Genomic DNA, 20,063 nt, shown 5'->3' with positions numbered 1-20,063 from the left:
TGTTGTAAAAATTGTATAAAATCTTATTGTTTCAAGTCTTTGTTGTGTGTGATTGCGCAACTTGTACATAAAGCATTTTTAAAAGTGACCCGACCCCGATTGTCTGAACGTATCGCATCAGAACTGCTCGGGAAAGTTCTGTTTATCGTTTGGGTCGCTTGTGGCGCTCAGGAGCAAACAAGAACCACGGTTCCAGTTTAGGTGCGTCACGATCAAACTGCGCCTCATCTCAATAAAGAACCAGAGACGCGTGTGCCATTGACAAGGTTTATTTCCAGTGTTTTCGAAGGCTTTGTCCCTCCTCGCTTCCTCCCTACGGGGGAGGCCCACAGATTGGTTACAAATGGTCCAGCTCAGGAGAGCCCAATGCATGTCGGCCGGGCCCTCCAGTACCTTTTTATCACTGCCCAGCCACACCTGGCAATACTGTATACTTAACGAGAATCCCGCAAAAAAAAAAATCTATGGAAATGGAGAAAAGCAGCTAAAACATTGCATTTATATACACAATTAACTTACTTATTTTTACACAAATATTTAAAATTCAAGTTCTGTTAAAATCCCAAAAATGGAAAAACAAAATAAAATCGAGTATAAAACATGTTAAGACCAGAGTGGAATGCCTCAGGAATGGAAGCTCGGCATTGAGTTAAATCACCTGTTGTGTGTTTGTGTGTGTGTGTGGGTCCACAATACAAATCATTCACAGTTCACATCTTTAAAAAGGTATCCCAACAGAATACCCTATGGCACTCTTAACATTTCATCGAGAGGCACTTCCTATCGCTCTGAAATCCATGCCCTCTTTCTCTTGATTATTCATGGTTTCGGCGTTTCCTTCCTCTCCGATCGGTTGTTAACTTCGGCCACAGGGGGGCAGACGAGCGTGCGAATTCACGGGCGCATCGACTCGTCACCCAAAGCGGACCACGTTGCTATCAGAGGCGTTGTTCGCGGCTCTGGGAGGGTTGTAGGGTTGAGAGATGAAAGAGGGGTGGATTTAAAAACAGTATTTCCCATGTCCAGTGTCTCCCGTCATCTTGTACCGCGAGGCAGGGGGGGGTTCCTCATTTGGAGCCTGTGTAGCCCCCGTACCAAAAACTAAAAATACACTTCAAGTAAAGAAAGAAAGAGCAATTAATTCATAAAAAAATGATATGTACACTTTAAAAATACAAGCAACTAAAGCTTTTAGTCAGCGTTACAGCAAGCACGTCTGTACATTCTTCATTTGGTACACCCACGACTCACCGACTCCAACCATCGCTTTCCTGCTCCACTAAAAATAAATGCGCTCTCTCTGCAACGCTAGATTCCAGTCCTATGTTTTACTTTCCTTTCCTACAGCTACCTACTTCCTAGCGCCTATTCATCAAACCTCACTAAAGGACCCTTTCCACAAGCCCATCTTCAACATCACTGTCCAGACTCTCTCAATACACGACGACGGGCTCCCGGGGGGGGCGTCTGATCAGCATAACGGGGACCTGGAGCCGAAGGCGGGGGCCTTTCTCCCGTCACTTGTCATTGAAAAAAAAAAAAAAATAGCATTTTCTTTTTTATATGAAACCACATCTTCTCCCATGCCAGACAATGAAACAGATCCACAATCCCTGTGTGCGCGGATATCATTATTCACAAGCGCACACACACACACACAAACACTGACAAACACGCACCACCCTCACAGACACAAGGCCACACAAGGGCCGACACGTGTTCAGTACAACATGCTCATTCACAGACATTAATAAGATCCAAGACGACACGCCTCAGCGACGTATTCACTCACACACACACACACACACACACACACACACACACACACACACACCGACGGGGCCCTAGAGGGGCCCGCCCACCACAGGGCGGGGCCTCCCCCCCCTCACAGGCACTGATAGAAGCGTGACTGGACCACCTGGGCGCCCGACAGTTTGTGGGGGTGCGCCGTGGCCGACAGGCTCAGGCTCTTGCCGGGCGCGGCCTCCCGGCGCTGGGGGAGGAGCTCCGAGGCGGAGGCGGGGCCCGGGCCCGGCGCCGGGGCCGGGGCCTCCCCCAGGTCCAGGCTGACCTCGGGGTTGCTGGTGCGGTGGCGCTCGCGGGCGATCCAGTCGCGGATGGAGAAGTCCTGCGAGCTGCACTTGGGCCGCAGGCGGTCCACGGCCGACAGCTCGGCGCGCGAGCCCGCCTGCTGCCACTCGCCGAGCACCGACAGCTCGCCAAAGTCCCGCTGGCCGCCCATGGTGTGGCGCCGGCGGATGTTCTTCTTCTTGGCGCGGCCCCCCTCCGCCGCGCGCTGGCCGCCCACGCCGAACATGTCGTCCACCGACGTGCGCAGGCGGCACTTGAGGCGCTCCGTGATCTTCAGCCGCCATGGCGGCGGCTCCGCCTTCTCCGACTCGCTGCGCGACGAGGAGCTGAGGCTGCCCGTGGAGCGGCCGGCCGCCGCCGCCGCCGCCGCGCGCGAGAGCCGGCCCGGCTCGCCCGCCGCGTCCAGCGACGACTCGCTGTCCGTCTTCTGCCGCGCCGCCGACGCCTTCTTGCGGGACAGCGTGTCGCACTCGATCAGCCGGTGGAAGGGCAGGGGCCGCATCGCCTCGGGGGCCCCCTGGGCGGCGGCGGCGGGGCCCGCCTCCTCCGCCGCCGGCTCCTCCTTCCCGCTCGTGAACACGGACAGGTCGCACTCGCTGTCCGTCTCCATGGCCCGCCCCTCGCTGATGAGCTCGCTGCGTTCGTCGTCGGCGTCGTCCTCGCCGCCGCCGCCGCCGCCGCCGCGGCTCCCCGACACCGAGCGTGCCTCGGGGCCGAGGGCGCAGAGCTCCGCCCCCGTCAGGAAGGTCATGGAGGAGGTGGTGGAGTAGTCCGACGTGATGGAGCACACCTCCGCCGCCTCCGGGGGCTGGGGCCCCGGGGCCCGGCCGCGCCTGGCCCGGGGGGGGCCCGAGGCCTGGGAGCTGGTGCTGTTCATGGTGCCCAGGTCCGACACGGCGTCGTCGTAGAGGGACGGCGCCTTGGTGGGGTAGCCCAGGGCGGGGGAGTGCGGGGGGGAGGCGTAGGGGGAGGGGGTGGCGCGGGGCGGCGGGGAGGGCGAGGCGCGCCGGGGGGACGGCGGGGGGGACGGCTGCGACAGCAGGCTGCTGGAGCGCGAGTCTTTGCCGTCGACCGCGTCCCCCCGCCCCTCCGGGGAGCCGCCGCCGCCCCGCCCGTCCGCGGCGTCGACGAGGTCCGTCCCGCGGGGCCCCTCCGCCTCCCCCGCCGGGCCCCCGGGGGACCAGGGGGAGGGCGGGAGCTCCTTCTTGGGGTAGGCGGCGTCCAGGTCGTCGTCGGAGCTGCTGGGCTGGGTCTTGGGCTTCTTGCGCTTGCGGCTGACGAAGAAGGAGGAGCGCAGCATCTCCCTGCTACACTGGTCCTTCCCGGGGCCCCACAGGCCCTGCACACACACACACACACACAATGTGAGACACACACAATGTAGGACACACACAAAGACACACACACACACACACAAAGACACACACTCAATGTGGGACACACACACACAATGTAAGACACACACAATGTGAGACACACACACACACAATGTAAGACACACACAAACACACACAATATAAGGCACACGCACACAAAGTGAGACACACACACATTGTAAGACGCACACAAAGTGAGACACACACACATTGTAAGACACACACACAATGTGAAACACACGCACACACACAAAGACACACACATTGTAAGACACACACACAATGCAAGACCAGACAATGTAAGACACACAGACACACAATGTAAGACACACAAACACACAATGTGAGACACACACACTGTGAGACAAATAATTTAAGACACACAGCCAGGGATGGTTCTAATGTAGCCTACCCGGAGAGGGGGACTTCCATCTGATAGGGGAGTATATCTTATATCCGTGTCATACTAACTTCCTTCAAACTTCATTCAAGCTTACAGATTGGATGAAGCCTAATTAAAACCCAATCTCTTAATCTTAGATGAAAATGGTGTCGAAAATGCCCCCTGCACATGGCATGGCGGCAACAACCCCAGAACCAACCAGAGACAGAGCAATACTAAACCTTGGGGTATTAAGTGTACAACAGCGCCTACCTTGGATCTGGAGGAGTCACTGCATGCTGAATCTGTGTGTAAAGAGACGAGAGAGCAGTCAGTGAACACTCCTCCGCCTGGGGGGACTGGGGGGGAATGGTGTTGAGGAGGAAGAAGAGCAGAAAGAGGCGTGAGTTAGGAGGCAGATGGAAAGGTTGCAGAACACACATACACAGACACACACACACACACACACACACACACACACACACAGTGATGATGGAGGCAGCTGGAAGCAGGACAACACGTTGTATAGACCAGCCGATGGTGGCGGTGAAGGAGGAGGAGGAGGAGGAGGAGGAGGTGGTCAGACGGGCGCGGTGTGGTGAACTGCAACTCGGTGGCAGAGGAGCAGGAAGAAGAAGTGATGGAGGACGCCCGACAGCGGACGCGGCAGACGGATCAGCTCATGCTCCGCGTTCCCATGGAACAAGACGAAACATCACGGACAAACACGTGGGATGGGAGCGTTGCGTGTAGCGACCCCACCAAACGAAGACCCGATCCCTGACGGGTCCTTCTCAACGGGGCCGGGGGGGGGGGGGGGGGGTCGAGGTGGATGTTTGGGAGCGTCATGTGGTGCAATGACGGGGCCACGGGAGTGTCCGGTCGCATTAGCGGTCGGTTCCTGACGGGGCTCGTTAGGTGGTGGACATTCTCTCTAGCTGACGTTCAAACCACGAGTCCTGAAGCCACGTACAAGAAGGGCAAAGCAAAAAAAGGGTCGACGCAGCGAGGAACTCAAAGATCCTCAAACGCCAGGAGAGAGCGTGAAAACCATGCTGTATGCCAAGCACCGGGAGCAAACAATATAGTGCAATAATATCCGCCCAATCCAAATGATAAACAAAGACGCAAAACCAGCAGCAGTCGTCAAAAACAGGAAGCAGACTAAACTCTGTTGAGAGCCTTGTGCGGTTTAGACGGGAGAACGGGGGAGATGGTAAACACTGATCCTGTCACAGTTGGCGGGGTGGGTGGCGATGTGGCCACGGATGTTTGGGGTCGGACCCCAGCATCCTGACGAATGGTTCAATCCATATCTCAGTTTATATATTTATAAAGATGCCACAAACACCAAACAAGCAGACGGAACACAACAACAAAAGAAAAAAAACGCCAACTGAGGACACAACGGCCAGCCTGCGGTCACTATATCTACCGACAGCTATGTCTGCGTTTCGTCAACGCGTGGCCACCGAGCAGACTAAAGCGTGAGACTAAAGTGTTTGTTCTCGCGCGCCAGTGAGCCATTCAGTCCCTGATGTCCACCGTGAGAGAGTGTGTCTGCGTGTGTGTGTCTTTGTGTGTGTAAGCAAGCACATGTGTACTGGACGGTAGACTCCCACCCCCCGCCCCCTCCCTCCCTCCTCGCCCTCCCCCGTCTCCCAGACAACCATCACAGAGTAGGCCACGTGGCCGGGGGCGAGAGCCAGGGGATCATCATACCATGCTACTCGTCCTTGCGATCAGCTTTAGAGACAACAAGAGACAGCAGAAGGGCTTTCAGACAAAGTGCAGCAGCATCGCCCTGCATCGCCTCCGTTCACGGCGGTTGGTAATAGAAAAAACACAGCGTGCACACCACAGGAACAAAAATAGATGTATATATAGATATAGAGAGATATATGACAAACATCGACTTCTCTTTCTTTCGTTTTTTTTTTTTGCGCATCTTTCTTTTCTGCGCTCCTGCCATCCCAATTTTTTACAACAGCCGCCGCGGCGATCGGCAGATTAGGCAGCTACACTGGGCACAACACTCGTCCTTCTTCCTACAGTCCCAGCTGTCCACGGCGGACATTACAGAGTCCAGCAGTGACATCAGCGATTGATAGACTCCGCCCACTTGGCCTGTGGCAACAGTGGGTGAGGGAGTGAGTGCTGGACAGGGACAGGGGAGAGAAACAACACACTGGACACAGAGGGGGGAACAGGTCAGAATGGGTTAGGACAACAACGGCCGCTCTGTGTGGCTTTGGGTCTTTGCACTGTTTGGTTCGTCTTTTGTGTGTCTTTTTGGGGGTGGAGAACATGCCGGGTTTATGTGTGGTGGAGGAGGAGGGGAAGAAAAGAACTGAAAGAAACAGAGTCGTCTTTTTTTCTCAACGCAAGGAAAAGTATAGGCTAAGACAAGAGGAAGAGTAGTCTGGAGCCAGGAATGGAACAGAAATATGAAGGGTGGTGGGGAAAACAAATAAATAAAGTACCAAATAATAAATCAAAATCAACAAATTGAAGTCAAATTAAAAAGAAGAATCGTATGCCTGACGTACTGCAAATTAATTTGATCAATTGTTCCAAATGGTGCAACAAATTCATTAGGAAAACACTGCCCGTGATCGAAGCAAACAGCCAGTCTCAAATGCATGTTAAGAACATGACAGCAGCTCACTAACATTATCATCATCATTATTATTATTATTATTATTATTAGCAAGCACACATTCATGAAAAACAAAAAAGCATGTCTATAGAACTGCGAGGTTAATGCATGTCTGGCTGGCGTGTAATGTCTCTACGCTCATCGCTCCAGAGCCACGCCCCGGGGGTGGGGGACGTACCTGAGACCTCCCCGGGCGAGGCCGCCGTACGGCCGATGTTGGACAGCAGGTGGTCGATGTTGGGCACGGGCTGGGACTGCACCGTGCTCTCCTGGTCCGCCGAGGTCTAAGGCAGAACACACGGGCACGACTTAATACAAGGAGGGCATGCGGAGAGCACCTCGGAGAAGGTGGTTGTGGTGAAGGGAGGACCACTCGAGTGAACGAAACACTAAAAAGAAACTTCGGTTGTGGATGCAACTCAAGTTTGTGATGACACACAGATCGATCCAACCGCGGGTTCTCATTGGCTCGTACTGGTGCCGAGCGATGTCATTCAACACCAAAAGCACGACTTTGAACCGATCGGCGAGGCCGAGTGCGTCGTCCGCGCATGAGGTTTGACCGCTGGTCTCGACTCGTGGGGGAGAGGCGTGGCATACGTACATCGGGTTCATCCGTGGCCTCCTGGCTGAAGAACCAGTCGCACTGCTGGATGAGGTTCTCCACGATCTTACACTGGTCGGGCATGTGGTTCACCATGTTGGTCATGTTGTCCTCCGAGGTGCGCACCAACGTGGGCCCGAACACGATGGCCAGGTTACGGGGCTCCATCTGGACGGAGGGGCAACCACAGAGACGGTGTTTAGACGTGTGGATACGTAAACCTTATCCATGTCTCCTTTTGACTGAACGTTTTGTCCCAGCGCCAGAGTAGTAGCGGTGGGCACGGTAAATGGTAAATTGACTGCATTTTGTATAACCAGTGGCCGCCAGAAGGACTTTACAACATTGCCTGACATAAACCCGTTCATGCACACATTCACACATCGACGGCGCTGGGCAGCCATGCAAGGCGACAGCCAGCTCGTCGGGAGCAGTTGGGGTTAGATTGCCTTGCTCAGGGACACCTCGACCCTCGGCTCGTAAGCGGCGGGGATGGAACTAGAAACCTTGCGGTTTGTCAGCCAACCCGGGGCAGTGGCGACATCGTTCCTACCTTGTTGGTCTCACAGTTTTCCGCGACCTTCTTTAAGTGGAGGAGGAGATACTTGAGAGTCTCGTAGTGGTGCTCGGGCAGCTCGTAGATCTAGAGAGAGGGGAGCCGGGGTGAGTCCTTTAGGGGGAGAGCGAGGTAATGAGGGGGCTGCTGCCGGTTCTGATCCACCTACCAGCCTCTTCAGCTCTTTTAACCGCTCCACCGCTTCTTCCGCTCGGTTCGCCTCGATGAAGTCTGCATATTTTTCTGTTACGGGTTGAGGGAAAAATAAGTAGAGTCACGGGTCAGGTTCACAGACAGACGCACCGGCAAAACACCAATAAGATGACGATATGTTGGTTAAATAGTCGATTGTCAATGTTTTCCGAGAATCGACTCACCATTTGTAAACAGAGGTTCTGGAAGTTTCCGGAAGAAGGATTTCAGCAGACTACTGATAACATTGAGGTCCCGCCATTTCTAAAATGAAGAAAGAAAAAAATAAGAGAAAGAAGAGTGAGAAGAAAATATTGTGTACTTTGAAGAATACAATATTGTCCATAATATTTCTGACTAAATGGGACACGGATGCGGTCGCACGTTTGTGAGTGTGTGTGCCTGCATGCAAACATGTGCGTGCGCTGTGCATGTGTGAACTCACGTCCTCCTCAACATCGATGTCGTTCATGCCCTTGCTGTTGAGCTCCTCCTGCATGTTGGAGATGGCGGCGTTGTTCCCGGGGACCCTGTAGATCCCCGTGTACTCTAGGCCCCGCTCCTCCACCACCTTACAGCACACCTCCACGATCAGGGGCACAAACTACACACACACACACACACACACACACACACACACACACACACACACACACACACACACACACACACACACACACACACACACACACACACACACACACACACACACACACAGCAGGGTCAATGGATGGGGACAACAACAGGTTTACCAACACTGCAGCTGTGGAGTGGTTCTCTCAGGAGTCGGATGCATTCCACATTCACTTAGGAAAAACAAACAAAACGGTTTACTCCATTAGAAAGCACAATCCATCGCGGGAATATGACTCTGTAAATCGTTTTATTGTGGTCCACTTAAACCCCCGCCGAGGGAAAAACCTCAGAAAACAGCAACCACCTGAAAACGACACAGCTACAAGCGTAGCTCCGACTCAGGCCACTAGAGGCTGCTACCGCGGAAACACACAAAGTGCAGATGTATGCGATTTTTTTTCCACATAAAACAAAAACAAACCAGCACTCACCCCCCCGCTAACGATCGTAACGGCGCGACCGCTCACTCACCCTGTTGGAGATGGCGGGGGGGCAGTCGTCCAGCCGCACCCCGAACGAGGCGCCCGCGGGCGGTTTCTTCTCGAAGGGCTTCCTCATGAGGCCCGGGATGCCCATCTTCCAGCTGGCCCGGTCCCGCGGAGGGCTGGAGTCATCTGGAGTGGCGGGGGAACACACAACCCGAGTTAGTGCGCTCAGGGGACCCCCCCTCTCTCCCTCTCTACAATACCAGGTGTGACAGCGTGCCCCTTACCCCTAGCAGATCTTCTGTCGTCCCCTGTTTTGGGCGAGTGTGGGCTGTGGCCCTTGCCCTCTCCTTTGGGCCCCAGGAAGGCCTGCTTGAGGCTGAGGGACTGGCGGGACGCCTTGGGGGAGGGCTCCGATCGGCTGCTGGGTGCGCTGCAACAGGTGTCAATCAAACGTCAATCAGAGGAACACAGTGGGGGTCTGTCAGTGTGGAGGCGCGGTGCCGTGGCTGGACACTAGGGGGCGGCGGCGGCTTCTCCGTACCTCATCATGGTGTTGTATTCCTTGATCTTTCTGCTGATCAGGTCCTGGCTTGTGAAAGACGTGTTCTGAAACGTTGCAGTGTAATCAATCAGACAAGTCGACAATGTGGCAGGCGTGAAGCAATACGAGTGACAGGGTAATCGACTCACGCTGCGTTCTGGTCTAACAGGCTATGTATACCATCAGTCAATAAAAACAAACCAAATTGGTATATCGAAACACTGGGTAGGTCTGGTATGAAGGAAATAAATCGTGTAAAGAAGGTTTTCATTTTACATTAACGCCCACTACAGACCAAATCCAAACCGACGCGTCCAACAGTGACCCGTCTCTCCATAAGGCGCAGAGCTACAACGAGTTCAAGACAATGTCCCCTGATCGAAGGTCCGCACGGTCGTGATACCGTCTAGTCAGTGCACCCCCCCCCCCAGAACCCCACCTCTTGGTCCAGGTTGCTGCTCTCCTGGATGACCCGGATCCAAGAGAGCATGTCGTCGCGGCCCTCCGCCTGGAAGAGGTACTCGCAGTCCGACGTGGTGAGCCGCAGCACGTTCTTGCGCTTGGTGTCGCTGTAGGAGATGTCGATCAGGCAGGCCTTGACGCAGATGGGCTGCAGGTCCTCGTCCGACTGCGAGGAGGCGTGGGACAGCCCCTCCTTCTTGTCCTTGTACAGCGTGAGGGAGTGGCCGCGCAGCACGCCGTACGTCTGCTTCCACGACTTCATCCCGCCCCCGGCGCGCTACGCCGACGCAGGAAGAGAGAAGGGAGGGTTACTCCCCGCACGGTGGTGTGTGGAGGACGGGTTGATGAGGCTTTTATGCGTCGGTTGCGCGGTGGTCGGCGCGGCCGTGCACGCACCTTGCTTTTATCCGTGAGCAGCTGCCGCAGGTTGAGCCAGCCTTCTTTGGAAGAGTCGGGGAAGACGTCGGACGAGGAGTCCCGCCGCGAGCTCGAGTCGTCGGACTTGTGACCGTCCAGAGTCTGCAAGTGAAGGCACAGCCGGGGATGAGGCGACGTCACGAACAAAGCCCCGCAGAACGGGTGAAACACAGACCATGAGGACACCGACATTGTTCCAGGAAGCCGATGAAGATATCTAATCATAAAATGAATACGAGTCTTTACAAAGAAACGCTTCCTGGAAACACAATTTAGGATTGAACATGCCATGACCTCCAAACGGTGCATTCGAATCAGAAAAAAATAACTTTATCAGTCCACCCTTCATAGCTGAAGACACTCACCTTCCTCAGGCCCCGGTAGCTAGGCATGTGTTTCCCGGAGGCACGGCTGAAGAGGAGGAGAGAGAGGGAGAAAGGGAGGGAGAAAGGGAGGAGGTAAATAAACAAAATGTGGTTACGCCAGATTACATCAGACCGGCTTCCGTGTGGACCAATGAGATCCCGTGATTAGATCCCCCAGGACTCTCACCGTCCACGCTCTTCCCGGTAGTTGTCCAGGCCCTCGTCATAAGACTTGGAGCGCTCCGTCTTACCGGCGGCGTCGGACTCCAGCAGGGCATTTCTGAGGGACTCTGGAAAAAGGTCACACATTAAGCACACATTAAACACACACACACACACACACACACGTTCGTATGACCGTGGGGTAAATGAGAATGCAGGCAGTGAAAGTAATGCGCAGAGCCGTTTGCGTTCCGAGCATCCAGCCCGTGTCTTATGGTGTCAGCCAGTTAATAGGATTGTCCCGTGTTTGGCTTGGGCGCAAAGTCAACAACTGGGACTGCCAGCGGAGACCACTACGGAGATATGAATGCTGCATGAGTGCCTCCAACCGAGGGCATGCACAGGTCCCCAGGGAGGGAGATAAGCAGTTGACCTTCCCATGCCGAGCGGTACGGAGTGAGGTTAAGACTGAGGAGCAGGGATTAAACAACTAGCTTGAGATGCATAGCAGCAACTGGCCGCAGGATAATGTATATTGATCTTTGGTGTTGCATCATAGAAAGAGACTGGATTTCTGCCAAAAGAGGTCTCTCTTCAGGAGAGTAAAGCCAGCTGTATGCCTGACAACGTACCATTGAGGGCGGTGTAGGACTGCAGTAATGATGATCATTTTCAGTCGGTCAATCTTATGAATATTTTCTCGATTGATCAATTAATCATTTTGTCTATAAAATATTTATTAATAATAGCAATTGCCAAAAAGAGTTTTGAGTGTCAAGTGTCTCAAATGTGCTTCCTTTATCTGGCAAGCAGCCAAGAATAACCCAAATATTCGTTTAGCAATGATCCATGAACCAAATATTTGAACCCAACCGCAACAATAAGCAGCAGATGTTCATTGTCAGTAATTGATAAGCGACTTACACGATTAATCAATCAATCAGTCTGTCGACCGACTCGTTGTTGACTCGACCAACCGTTTCAGCCCTCCTGTGGTCGCTGCCACACGGGCCACCCATCTCCAAAACAGCTCTTACCTTGGTCATGTGACAGCTGGCGTCGAATGAGAGGCGACGGCGTGGCCGGGCTTGGTGGCGCGGTGGCCTGGGCCGGGGCCACTGATATCACCGCCGCAGCAGGGATGGAAGTGACCTCGCGGTCGACGCTGGGGCTGGCCGGCTCGTCTGTGAATCACACGGCGCGTGACATCACGTTATGGCACACGCTCACGGCGGATGGCTCACAGCTTAGGGCACAACAGCTGCATGGCCGACCGCAACCCAGCCCTGTGAATTGGGTCAGGGTTTTGATGCTTTGCCCATAATCAGCTACTGTGCTGTCCGCAGCGCTATTAAGGGATAACGCGCTGGACATGCGGCCCCGCAGGGCTGGCGACGGCGCCACACAAATCACGCAGCCCCATCAGGACGACGGATCCTGTGCTGACATGCTCTGTAGGAGAGAGTGCGAGGGAGAGAGGAAGTTCTCTGCTCTCCGACACCGCCCACTCTTGGCACGGCGGTGCCTGAAGAGCTCAGAGTGCAGAGCTGCTCTCTACAGCCTTGGGGGCTCTGGGAGCTAAATTTAAAAGCAAATGTCCTACTTTCAGCCTGGGAAGCCTTGAAACAGAGCATATGAGGAAGAGGGGGTGTGAGCAGAGCACAATAGGAGATCACGCGCCAACCCCACTCGGATTCCGCACCGCAGGTGCGTCCACAACTTTCTAACTTTTATCTAGTCCAACAACCGAAGTCACACCACTCCATCTCGACCACTGACACCAGAGGGTGCACGCCAGTCCCAAGGCAAGACAACATGACGCACACAAACTGTGAACATGGCCTGCGTCTGATCTCTCGCTGGTCATCTCCACTGAGTGGGATGCCGGTGGTCACATATTTACAAATGTAGTGTAAAAGTCAGCAAAACGGGTTACCGATTGGGATACTCTGTGTTAGAATATACACAATAAAAATAAAAATAAACATGCTTTTTTTTTTAAATCTATTTTCCCCGACTACTAGATTAAGGCGTCAACCCCTCATGGCAGATGCATGGGAGCGGTCGAGACGTACCGGGTTCCTCCAGCTGCAGATACTGACACTCACAGTCGTCGCAGACGCTGCACCAGGCCACCTGGTCCGACCACAGCCACCACAGCCAGGGGCTCTGCCGGCGGCCCAGCCTCTCCACCAGCAGCATGGTACAGCGGCCGGGGACACAGGCTCCCCTGTCCAGGGCCTCATCTAACCGCGGGTCCCTTCATCGGCCACCGCCAGCCCACCCTGGCCCCGGCATGGAGAGGTGCCAGCGAGAGGTTTTGCACGACGCCTAAACTAGCAAATGTCGGCTACCGGATAAACGGCCCGCGGCCGTCATCCCTCGTCTGAATCTTGGAATGACACAGCAAACTCTGGCTCGCCCACCGCCTCGGTCAAGCCCCGGATTCCTCCTCACTGAGCAAAGCAAAACATGGCCGCATTCCAACCGACGGAAAAAAATATGTCTTGTTAACCGAACGAGAAAAAAAAAATAGAAAGTGACCCGTGGTGTCGCCTAGGCTAGGACACGGCGATCTGACCAATCGGAGGCTGCCATCCGGGCCATGGGAACTCGGGCTGACCTCACACGACACGGTGCCAAGACCAGCGGCCATTCAAGTGACTCATTGATGGGGACCCGGAGGCCTGGTCAATCGGAGCTCTGTTCTCCAGGGTCCGGGCACGGGGCCCAGGGTGGTGGTGCTGGAGATGGGGTGTGTGGGGGTGTGTGTGTGTGTGTGTGCGTGAGGGGGTCGGAGTGTGGGGCAGCAGCACCGCTGTCACCGCACGCTTTGTGTGCACCTGGGCCGTGGATCTGCTCACCGACGTCTCCTACGGCACCCCACAACAAGTGGTAGGATAGACCAACGTAGGGGGCCACCACACGGGTTGGACTGAGAGGGCGGGACTCACTCCGTTTTCTTTCATCCTATTGGACGATTGTCTTAGGGCCGGGTGTTTTGAGAAGACTTTTTTGGAACATATTGTAAACAACGTTGATAATATAATTGTCCAATGAGAAAACACGGTCATCGACAACCGCTTTGGAAACCCACAACCCAAGTTCTTTTAAGTAGTATAATCAAGGGACGATAATTACAGACCGAAAAAAAAAGAAAAATAGCAAGTAGCATATAATTAACACCACATAATAACATCGGTGAATTCTCCAGAGTTATCAATCACAAACCCACATTGATGAATCATGCCGGAGGTGTTGACAGCGTCTAAATATAACCCTGGATGTATGCGACTCAGACCAACTCCCCCCCCCCCCCCTGCAGTGTAATGTTTTCACACATCTGCCCTCAAAGCGCAGCCGCACAGCGGCCCTGCCTTCATACATGACTGCTCATAAGATATTTACACGCGTGCGTGCGTGCGTGCGTGTGTGTGTGTGTGTGTGCGTGTGTGTGTGTGTGTGCCTCACAACGGAAAGTTTCACATTTCTCCCAAATGAGCTATAAAATATGCACTACATTATAAACATTTTAGAGCTATAAATAAAGGCTTACTAGAAATCGGCTACAATTACACTATATTATGCATGTTTGTGGACACACGCACGTCTTTTTCAGCTCACGACTGATGAATTTTTCACCAAAATGCCCTACAGACTCACACCGCATTATTAAAAAAACAAGACTAAAGCTAAAAATACACGCTCGCTAAAACGAGCTCCGTAGCACCGGAGCCACGGCGCTACTACTACGGAGGAGGAGTACGCGCGGGCCCCCGCCGCTGTTGCCGTGACAACCCCCTTACCGATGAAGGGGATGGCGTCCAGCGACTCGTCCAGGTTGCTGGAGCAGGAGGCCTGCCGCTGCTCGTCCAGCCGCCGCATGTGGATCTCCCGCCGCGTGTCGTTGGGCAGCCAGCACGCCGCCACGCCCCCCGCCGCCGGGTCCCCGTCGTCGTTCACCGCCAGGATGTAGGAGGGGTGGCGCAGCGGGCTGGGCGTCTTCCCGCAGGGGGGCTTCTCCCGGAGGACCACCCCGCCCTCCGCGGGGCTCCGCCCTCCGTTCATGTGGCTCTGGGGGTGGTGGTGGGGCGGCGGCGGCAGGGGGGGCCCAGTCTTCAGGATGCTGGGCCTCTGGGGCCGCTGCTGGGGGGCCGAGTACGACGACGGCCGGTAGCCCAGCGCCGAGGCCTCGCGGCCCGACCCGGCGGTGGCGGTGAGGAGGGTCTCGGCCCGCGAGCGGCCCTGCTGGGGGAGGTGTCCCGCGAGGTTGGCTTTGGCTCTTTGGTCGGCGAGGGGCCCGGACGGCCCCGGATGCGAGGACCGCTCGGCGAGCATGGGCGAGGAGCGGGTCTGAAGGGCCTCGGGCCCCTGAGCGTAGTGCGCCGGGTTCGGGGGCCCCCGCATGTTGCCCGCGCCGTACGCGGCCGAGGGCCGGTAAAGCGAGGCCTGCCTGGGGAGCGCCTGCCGGCTGGGCCTCGCGCCCTGGTCCGGCCTGCCGTAGCCGCCGCCGCGCCGCTCCGCGGGCCACGCCGGCTCCCCCGCCTCCACGTAGTCCGTGGAGCGCGAGCGCGCCTTGAGCGCCAGGCCGTCCTGGGACACGCTGCGGGGCGGCCAGTGGCGGGCCTGCGCCGCCCTCTCGGCGCCGCACATGCGGTCCTGGGAGGCGCTGCGCGGGGGCACCTGGAAGCGCGGCGGGGGGCCGTGGTAGGAGCGTTCGTGGGAGGTGCTCCGCCGGCGGACCCCCTTGGGCACCCAGCCCGCGGGGGGGGCGTGCTGCGCCGTGCTGAAGGAGTTGTGGCCGCCGGCGCGCAGGCTGTCCAGCCGCTCCTGGATGGTGCGGCTGGCGTGCGTGTGGATGCCCTTGTTGTCGATGTACTCCCGGTAGGTCTGGTACGTGCGCCAGTCTATGTTCTGGTGGTTGTTGGGGAAGTGGGGCGGCGGCGCCAGGCCGTAGGGCGCCAGGCCGGGCCCCCCGGGGTAGACGTCCGCCTTGCGCGACGCCGGGTACTGGGAGACCGACCGGGGCCGGGCCCGGAGGAAGGCGGGGTCCGCGTAGTCCATCCTGTGCGAGGGCCCCATGCGGCCCGCGGGGGCCGCGTCGGGGGGCACCACGACGGTCCTCAGGCCGTCGTTGCGCAGGCTCACCGCCAGCTGGCTCTTTGGGTAGGGGGCGCGAGGCGGCGACGGCGGCACCGTGATCTCCTTGCGGTACCCGAGGTCCGAGGTCGCCACGGAGCCCCTGCACGCCTGCCCGGACGGGGGGGGGGCGTCCGTGGCCTGGGCCATGGCCGGAGGCTTACAGTCTACTCGGGGGTAGCATAGAGGGGGGGGCTCTGGTATGTGACAGGCATTCCCGCTGTACGGGTTGTGACTACGCTGGTAGGCATCCTGGCAATAGGCCTAGGGGGGAGAAAAGGGAGAAGATGAAGCTCGTCAGAAGGGCAACACTTGGAGCCACATTTGCAGTGATGTGTGATATTTAACATGGAGACAAGAGCTGCTGGGAGCGGGACTGAGCCCTGGACTTCCAGTGCTGGTGCTGTGTGCATGCGTGTGTGGGCAGTGCTCGCAACGCGCATGTGGAGGCGTTTGGTAGTTCATCGGTGTCAATGTTATTCAGCTGTTCCCTTTTCTTAGTGTTTCTGGCAATGCATTGGGTATTATTCCATAAGACACACTGCGTCCTATTGACAGTAAGAACATGTAAGCCTTTCCCCATGAAATTGCCACCGTGAAGCTAGCAGGATGGTATCAAAGGACTTAAAAATCAAACAAAACAATACAACAATTGCGTTATAAGCCCTGCTGTGATCCCTTTTTACCTACGGCAGTAAAAACAGGCATGACAGCTGTGGATAGGATTTGTTTTCAAACCAATCCTTAAAATGGACCTTGAAGAGGTAGCCCATGATGATGGCAACCTCCCAAACATCAATGTGTTGTTCATCTACCCATCGTTTGTTATAATTTTACAACATCACCGCTTTGACATTGTCATGCGTCAACTATGCCACAACGTGGCTGAAATCATTGCGATTACATATTTTCTCTTGGCTTCACATCGAAATCCAAATGGACTCTGACCCTACTACTCCGTGTCAAATCCTCTCTCGTAAGTCGTCACCGGGCGTTACACAATACCTGGTCCGTGCCACGGTAATCTGTGCCCGCTCATGTCCCGCCCTTTGTAAGCACGGCGGTACTGGCAAAGTTCAGAGGTCACTGGCTTTTATCTCCCTAATTCGCTTTGGCACGCTGTATGAAAAACGGGGCGAGGCCAGCTTGAGCTTCCAGCTGGGACGCGGTTCACTCGCGAAGCCAACAGGTACTGCGGTCACTGTACGGCGACCATTGGCACAGGCATCATGTTATAATCAGTATGACAGAGACGATTCTGCGTTTAAATCTAGGTTGCAGCCCTCTAGACCTGAGCTTACACCCCGGGCAATAAAAGAAATACAGAAAACAGGAGCCCAAAACAATCACGGCATGCATGACAGATGCAACAAATAAGGACATCAAAGTGGCTACCGAGCCAGTCGTTTTTTTTTTGCTTACCAGTTCAGAGGTTCCCAGAGAAACGGGCTACCGGTAGGGCGAGAGAGAAAAACAAGAGCCGTGAGAGAGCAGGGCAGATAGGCAAGGCTACAGCACAGAGGCGGGCGGTGGGGGAAAAAACGACACGCATCGGAGGAATCAGAAGGGACCGACGGAGGAATTGTAAAGTGTGAAATGGGCATGGCTTGGCCTGGGTCTTTCGAGCACGACAATAAATACACCGGAGCTGCAGGAGAGCCACACGGAGGGGCGGCCGAGGAGACGTTGGGCGATGTGACAGTGGGTGGGTGGGGGGGGGGGAAGTCCACGCTAGCAATGCCACCTGCCCGTGGCGGTCTGGGGAAGAGGCAGGAGCAGAAGCCTGCCACCCATTACGGCTGTTAAGTCTCCATCTCCCGCGTATATCCGTCTGCCGCCAAAAAACGCCGTGCTCAGTGAGCAAGCTGCCTCCAGTCTCTCCCTCTCTTGCTCGCTCCCTCCCTTGGCTGTTACTCACATGACAGAGGCGCAAGCTGCTGATTATGAATTCAGTTCAGATGCAGACATAGCCCCCAGCCCCCCCCCCACCACCACACACTCCTACCTTGCCTCTCCTTCTCGGTTGGCGTCAACCTGTTCAAAACACAGCACCGACAGCTGAATGTGGCTGGTTATCAGCCGTTCATTTCCACTTTCTCTTCCCTCTGTTTTTCCCCCGGTTATTTCCTTCTGCCTTTCCAGCTCACCTCCCCCCCCCCCCCCATCCGCTCACTCTCTCTCTCTCTCTCTCTCTCTCTCTCTCTCTCTCTCTCTCCACTCACAACCCCCGGTGCCTTCGCTAAGCAACTGCTGCCTGTCTCTAAGGCAGTCGGTGTGTGCGCTGCCTGCGCCTCTTACGGTGCGAGTTGAGCCAGCTAGCGGTTGTGATAATCCTCCCTGGTGGACTGTACCGTCTGCTTTTATCTTTTAATAGGATATTTATGGGCGGTTGGCACATTACCGATGCCCGGCTAACTCTGTGTTTCCTGTGGTTGCCAGAGCAACAGATGACTGGGACTGTTCGGCTTGAGAATGAATGCTGGAGGAGGGGGAGGAGCCAGTGGGATAGAGTGAGACGTAGAAGCCAATAGGAGATCAGTCATGCAGAGACGGGAAGCTGGTCAGAGGAAGTGAGTAATATGGGTGGGCAAAGGGCTCGTCCCTGCCATAAAGGGGAGATTACTAAGAGGCAAGTAGAGGCATGTACTTTAAATCTTAGATTCAGATAGTGAATTCACTTACATAATAGCAGTATATAATAATTAAGTCAACAAACGCTCATGCATAAAATGCCCACCAGCGGTTTACCGGCAATACTTGAGGGAGAGAACTTGATTGTAATTACATGACATATTGATTTTTCCTTCCTGACGAGTATTATCCAAGCCGCTTCATGCAGAGCATGTTCCCAGATGAGAAGTTAAATTATTTATCATGTCAATTATGGCGATGCACAGAGGCCATAAAAGGGCACACAGGGGAAGTGTTTTGGCAAAGCAAATGGGTCCAAGTCTGTCATAATATCACTCATTATAAATAGCCTGTCAGATCATAAAAAGCCCAGGGAAGGCATCCAATACGGGGCGGAGCAATCAGGGAGCTGGTATAGCTGTGTACAGATAGCGCTAGGTTTAGGTTTACAAGCCAAGCTCCAAAAACATAAATGCCATGGTTGCATGAATGGTTCATGTATTCCATACAATATACGTTCCTGTAGCTATTGTAGACATGCAGGCGTTATTGTGGCAGTTTTCGAGGAAGCTTAGTTTGAATTCAAATCAGAAAACGGTGACAATGTGTCTGGAGAGTAGACTGCGATATCATTCATTCCATGGGACTTACATATTAAAACATAGTATTAGTATTACAAAAGAAAAAAACATAGCCAGGAACATGAGGGCAAACCTTCAGACAACGGTAGTTCAAAGAAACCAAGTTCAGCTAATTAACAGAGTTAACCGTTTCAGCATCACTGCCCTCTCGGCGGCTCAGCCTAACTACCTCCATGCTAATCCTTCAGAGCAGACCTCATTATAACAGCCCACCAGACACAAACATAGGATAGAGAGGGAGGCCGAACTAGACATGGGCACACGCTAAATGCTGTATGGCTATTAACCATAAGTTCTACTTCCTGAGATATCAAAACCCTTTCCCGTGACCTCTCAAAAAACAAAAAGGAGAAGTAACAATAGATCTGCAAGACTGAACAAAAGTAAGCATATTTCTTTGTTGGGAAGAAGCCACACTGCGGTGTCCCAATCAGGCCATCAGATAAGGACCAGGAAGGGTAGCTATGGAGTGGCCTGGTTAGGAGTCCCAGATACAGCTCTGATGGGACAGGACCACAGCCTGCCTCTGTCAACTGTTGCCCGACAGTGCACACACACACGCGCACACACACACACACACACACACACACACACACACACACACACACACACACACACACACACACACACACACACACACACACACACACACACACACACACACACACACACACACACACACACACACACACACACACACACACACACACCTGGAGCATCACTCTGACACCCAATCACATGCATAGTGGCAATCACTACAGTGCAGGAGGGAGAGACAGAC

General features: G+C 54.8%; 2 protein-coding genes across 8 annotated transcripts in view; one reads left to right on the top strand and one right to left on the bottom strand.

Moving 5' to 3' along the window:
- The window catches only part of LOC132462706 (dipeptidyl aminopeptidase-like protein 6), a 67,195-nt gene extending 66,751 nt beyond the window's left edge, over positions 1-444 (top strand). The window contains exon 24 of the mRNA XM_060058405.1: positions 1-444. This exon is cut by the window's left edge and continues 1,289 nt beyond it. The gene's annotated coding sequence lies outside the window, so the exon portion shown is untranslated.
- Positions 254-20,063, bottom strand: part of arhgap21b (Rho GTPase activating protein 21b) — a 32,727-nt gene continuing 12,917 nt past the window's right edge. For 3 of the 7 annotated variants that reach the window (XM_060058382.1, XM_060058386.1, XM_060058383.1), the window contains exons 8-25: positions 14,678-16,274; positions 11,909-12,055; positions 10,897-10,999; positions 10,710-10,755; positions 10,324-10,446; positions 9,905-10,204; positions 9,466-9,530; positions 9,209-9,354; positions 8,968-9,110; positions 8,306-8,464; positions 8,046-8,124; positions 7,838-7,911; positions 7,666-7,755; positions 7,113-7,280; positions 6,687-6,792; positions 4,123-4,199; positions 1,819-3,430; positions 254-1,788 (exon numbers count right to left, since the gene is read on the bottom strand). In XM_060058382.1, the coding sequence (XP_059914365.1) occupies positions 1,886-3,430; positions 4,123-4,199; positions 6,687-6,792; positions 7,113-7,280; positions 7,666-7,755; positions 7,838-7,911; positions 8,046-8,124; positions 8,306-8,464; positions 8,968-9,110; positions 9,209-9,354; positions 9,466-9,530; positions 9,905-10,204; positions 10,324-10,446; positions 10,710-10,755; positions 10,897-10,999; positions 11,909-12,055; positions 14,678-16,274 (4,968 nt within the window). In that variant the 3' untranslated portion in view covers positions 254-1,788; positions 1,819-1,885. The other 4 variants (XM_060058387.1, XM_060058388.1, XM_060058390.1 and 1 more) reach the window with 3 other exon arrangements.

This window comes from Gadus macrocephalus, chromosome 8 (genome assembly GCF_031168955.1).
Source record: "Gadus macrocephalus chromosome 8, ASM3116895v1".
In the NCBI taxonomy this organism is placed as follows: domain Eukaryota; kingdom Metazoa; phylum Chordata; class Actinopteri; order Gadiformes; family Gadidae; genus Gadus; species Gadus macrocephalus.
Note: the sequence above shows the minus strand (reverse complement) of the source record. Positions and strands in the feature narration are given on the sequence as shown.